Source organism: Rutidosis leptorrhynchoides, chromosome 3 (genome assembly GCF_046630445.1).
Source record: "Rutidosis leptorrhynchoides isolate AG116_Rl617_1_P2 chromosome 3, CSIRO_AGI_Rlap_v1, whole genome shotgun sequence".
Taxonomy (NCBI): Eukaryota; Viridiplantae; Streptophyta; class Magnoliopsida; order Asterales; family Asteraceae; genus Rutidosis; species Rutidosis leptorrhynchoides.
The window spans coordinates 169985835-169991139 of NC_092335.1; the positions used below are offsets into that span (position 1 = coordinate 169985835).

A 5305-nucleotide genomic window follows, 5' to 3' on the forward strand; every position below is an offset into this window, starting at 1 on the left:
GCACTAGAAGCTTTTAGCTTTTATGAAAAAGCTCATATTTAATAAAAAGTTTCGTTTAGTTGAAAGTGCTTAAAGTTTTGAGAGAGAGAAAAAAAGCTAAAAGCTACTAAAATTAGAGTTTAGCTTTTAGTTTCAACCTTTTGAAATTTTACTCTTTATTTAATATATTCAACTACTCTACCAAACTCCAAAACATATCTAAAAAGCTACAAGCTACCAGCTATCAGATATCAGCTAAGGGTATGTTTGGCATGAAGCTTTTTAAATTTTTTTGGAGCTTTTAGCGTTTAGCTTTTATGAAAAAGCTTCTATCAAATAAAAAGCTTCGTTTGGCTAAAGGAGCTTCAAGCTTTTTGTGGAAAATAAAAAGCTCCATTTAGCTCTATTACTAAACGCTTTTGCATCAAGCGTTTGATTCTTGAAGAGAGCTTTTGGCCATTTAATTACTTAAACACCCTGCTAACTTATATATTAAAAATACACGTAACCCACTATTACTCTTTTCATGTTATATTGAGCAATATTCTACTACTCCTTTTTACACAACCCAATATTCTTTTTTCATGTTAACCATTATAAACATGCCACTTTATTTATCTTATTGATAGTTGATAGGATATATGGATATATTGATTTATTTGATTTTTAACAACTTGGAGTTACATTAAGATTATTTTATAACAACTTGGATTTATTTGATTTATCTTATTTTTTAACAACTTGGATTTATTTGATTTATTTGATATTTAAGTATTTTTTTCTAGTGTCTATTTTTGTCATTTTACTTATTTTATAACAGCTCCAGCTACTTTGCCAAACAATTAATACATTTAAAAAGCTTCAGCTAAATGCTTTCAGCTAAACGTTTGCAGCTAAACACCTGCAGCTAAACGCTTGCAGCTTCCAGCTAGTTTTGCCAAACATACCCAAAATCTATCAGCTACAAGCTAAAAGCTACCAACCACTAGCTAGTTTTGACAAACATACCCTAAAAGTACTTAAATAGTCAAATACAGTTATAGACCAGGCAGATCTAGGATAAATTCTTGCAATTATTTAAATTATCTTACAAGTTATTGCCTTGAACATATAAATCTATTCAAACTTGTACAAAGATATGTATGTGTCTGGCCTATGATCTATAAAAACCTCTATATGTTGGAGTCCAGTAGTCTGATCCAGTGTTTTCATGGTACACTTGAGGGGTACATGATACCGGAACCAAACAAAGACCTCTACTCTTTAGATCAATCTTCGTATCGACTCCTCTATCTTTCGTTTCCAATTGAACCCATGGGTCCTGAAAACCAAAACAACAAATGTCAATTTTTGTTTCGATTGTTTGAAATTGTAAATTTTCCAATTTCGTTTTCACTTACCTTAATGATATTGGTCTTCATGTATGGATTGCTCAACAACTGCAAAAGGGAAATGTATTAGATTAACTGCATGTTTTAGGATTTGAAACTATGATTTTTAGACATGAAGTAACTGTATGTTTAAAAAAAAGAGACGTATTAATATTAGTTACCTGCACTTGCTCCTGGAGACACCTAATATAACCGATGGCTTCCCATAACACAGAAGCTGTATCTGTCTGAACAACTAACTCAAGTTATATTTCTATTTACGGCAATTAATAAAAGATAATCAAAACGATCTACTTTCATATATGTACGTGTTCTTGAGTACCTTGCCGAATGGTGACACAATTTGCTGAAGGACTGTTATTTTATCTCCAAGCTTCGCTTTAGGAACCTGAATCTTTATATATGGAAATAAATAAGTCAGAATTATTGTTTTTAAACTAAAACCATCTATATTGGTTTTCAATATAAGGTTTCAATATAAGCACATAAATGGATAAATAACGATCCCAAGATAACCTAGTGGTTGAGTTTCTGATATGCTCGCAAGAGCAGTGGCGGAAACAGGAAATTTTTTCACCAGGGGGCGGTTTTTTAAATCGTTCACATTCACTGTAAATATTTTTCTTCAATTCTTCCAAAAAAATACAACCTTTTGGGTCATGGGCTCTTGGGTGGTCAGAGCGGAAACAGTCACCGTAAACAGTCGCGAGATAACCCGCTTAGGCTGCATACATCCTAGTAAAAATATTCATCCTCCCTATTGAATTGGGTGGTAAGAGTCGGAAGCGGTCACGAGATAACCCTGTTAGTCTGCATATATCCTCGTAAAAATATTCATCCACCCTGGTAATCGGAGTATATAATCTGAACGGGCCGGGAAAATTTTATCCGTTTATTTTTGTATATATACCTTATTAGTAGATGAGACTGTAGAAGTATGATCAAGCTTAGTCTTCTTTAAGGTTGACCCAGATTGGTCTTCTGATTTCTTTCTCTTCCCTTCATTAGCTACTCCATTTCCTCTTCCATTAACTTTATTATTAAGTGTACCACCTCTTAGTTTTACAGGCTGCAACATGTAAATATTAGATCAAACACTCGAAAAATGACATTAGCTTTTGTTAATTTTGAAAGTTCAATCATGAGTTGCATAAAGTTATACAAACTGTAACAAATATGAAACCATGAAAGGCATACCTGATAAGAGTTGTGCATAACCGGGTCCCTTCGATCGGGTAGATTAATGGCATTCATGATGGATTTATAAGACATTTGACTTTCAGATGGTGCCTTGTTTAAGTAGCTACCAAAAGCAACCAAATCAACAAATCCCATTCCGTTAGCACATTCTATATCCGCGGTACCATTGTAATTATTACAGTACTTGTTATTATCTGCAGAAACCATGTCACTAACCCCTCCTTGATATCCAATGTCATTAGTATTTAATCCTCTTCTAAATAACCCTTCATGTTCAATATCACTCTCCACGTGTTCATTCTTTATTGGTGCGAACTGAGCGTTATATTGAGGATTAAACTGTGGACTTATTTCAGGATTTGTTGGACTTGAAAACTCCCATGCACTACTACTGTCTATTTTTTTCAAATAATCACATGCTGGTTCGTACATACGAGTCGATATGTGTTGTAATTCCCCTGTAGTTTCACTTCTACAGATTATGTAACATAAAAGTATAAGTACATGTTAATCAGCATAATGTATACAATACATGTACACATGTATTGTATACTGTATATTTTATAAGCTAATAAACATAAAAAAAAAAAAAAAAAAAACATATAAAATGTTAGGTTCTGTTGAATTAAAGTGGAAGAATGGAATGAACAAAAGGAAACCACTAAAACACCTTTTGGTTTTCTTTCCTTCCAAAGGGATTCTCCTTTTCTTTTTCTCCTTAATCAAGCCTTCATCATTAAGTTGACTAAAGTTTTATTTTTTAATGTTATTTTATGTATTTTAATGAGAGTATCAAATGTTTTATCTAGGTATTATTATAAACTTGAGTAAGATTTGAATTGGCATCTAGCTAGGATTTTCACAAAATCTAAAATTTTGTCATTGGATATTATTGAATATGATGTTTTAAATTAATCATGTGATCATGTACTACTAATTAACTTAATATCATGTACTAATTAATTAACTTACAACAAGACTTGGTTCCAAAGATGATGATTATCGGAAACGGCCTCTCCATAGGGATCATTCACGGAAGCTTTTTCTACAAGTCGACGAGATGACTCCATGCTTAGCCCAGAATTATTTGAAGCATTAGTCGTAAATGAATTCGACATGGAAACATCTTCTTCACCGCCAGAACAATTAGAACTTGGATTAGGAGGATTAGTTGCATAATTAGCACCAGTAGTCCATGAACAAATAGAACTTGCATGAACATCTGGCCACCACTTTGCGGTTGATGTATGTGTTGCAATAGCGTTCTCGTTGCACTGTTCAGCCATTATACACTTATCCAAAATTGGAGTTTAATGTTAAGTTATTTTGGTTAAGGAGGAGTATAAATGGAAGACAAAATATGAGTGCTGCAGGTCTATTATGAATTAGTAAATCATATTTATGTGTAGTGCACAGTGCATACACTAAAATATGCAAGCTCAATTCTTCCACTTAGATGGTGGACAATTATTATAATCCAATGGCTGGGCCAGCATTAGTTTGTAGTGTAAAGGAAGACCCTTCAAATTTATAATACTTAAGACCATTCAAATGGAGAGTAAAGAAGAAAAATGAAAATCGAATTGTACTTTGAATTGAACTTTCTATCTAACTAAACATAATGTACCAATCGAATCTGTCGTGAATTTGGGATACAGAAGAAAATGGAGAGTGTTATGTTAAGTTGATTAAGGTTGTGTTTAAGACTTGGTTCAATGTTGAATGTTCAACCGTTTAGAATTTAGTGCGTTTGATTGTGACATCTGAATGACAAATGATGCTGATTAAGGATAAAAATTCACAGTTCAAATACATGCCATTAATCCAAATGCATGTATATTGATTTTCTCACCTGTTTGGTTCTTGATAATACTGATGTACTAGTATTTCTTGACTATTACGTGAGTGTTTAAGTCCTCCCCTCAGACCTCAGTGATCCAAATTGATATCCAATTTTTTTTTTTTTTTTTTTTGCTTTTTTTTTTTTTTTTTTTTTTTTTTTGAGTGTATGAGTTGCTTGAAAAGAATAATGAAAGGCAAGCAATATTTTATACAATGAAAAAAGACTATAGCTAGAATGATGTCAATTAGGGTGTAAAATTGTAAACGTTCTCCAACATTCATGTTAACATGGACCATTAAGATGAGTCTTCTAAGCTACTGGAATGCAAATTAATTATTTGCATGTTAGTTGAAAAGTCTTCGAAAAACCGTAGGTATTTTAGAACGGAAATATCGGCCGTCGAAAAACTCGATAGTTGATTCCAAATTTTCTAGTAGTGATGCATTTCCTTTTGTACTATGTGCAATACATTGTCGAGGAAGGATATAGTGTGTGTTAGCAGAGCTCAAGCTTAGGCTACATTTGATAAAACTGAATGATTTAGCGATGAAAATAATCTGAATGATCATATAGTCTCTGAATAAACTTGGTTTTGAACGAATATAAGTCGTTTGGTAATCATTTCGGGTGAACAATATGAATTGAATAAAATTACTTTATTATCGTTTTACATAAAATTTAGGCACTTTGTGGTTAAAGTAGTGTTTTAACTCTAAATGGTTCAGCACACTGAATGCTGAACCATTCAGCATGATATGTCATTCAGAGGTCAGAAACAAACACGCTGAATGCTAAATGGTTTTGAATTCAGCGCTGAAGCATTCAATTAAAATGTAAACAAACACACCCTTAGATGCCACTAAGAGGAATCCTATCTTCGGAGGGGGAGCTT

The 5305-nt window shown here is 32.8% G+C and overlaps 1 protein-coding gene across 2 annotated transcripts; it reads right to left on the bottom strand.

The window, feature by feature from the left end:
• Positions 1 to 892: 892 nt before the first annotated feature.
• On the bottom strand, positions 893 to 4036 carry LOC139896996 (uncharacterized). Of its 2 annotated transcripts, none has more exons than XM_071879638.1 (7): positions 3543 to 4036; positions 2568 to 3042; positions 2281 to 2439; positions 1693 to 1764; positions 1532 to 1597; positions 1380 to 1418; positions 893 to 1300 (listed from the first exon to the last, which is right to left on the bottom strand). In XM_071879638.1, exons 1-7 carry the CDS (start codon positions 3854 to 3856, stop codon positions 1133 to 1135), a joined length of 1293 nt encoding a protein of 430 aa, XP_071735739.1. In that variant the 5' UTR covers positions 3857 to 4036; the 3' UTR covers positions 893 to 1132. The 2 variants fall into 2 exon arrangements, with proteins under 2 accessions (XP_071735739.1, XP_071735741.1); XM_071879640.1 differs by having other exon boundaries at positions 1192 to 1300; positions 1532 to 1593.
• Positions 4037 to 5305: the final 1269 nt, after the last annotated feature.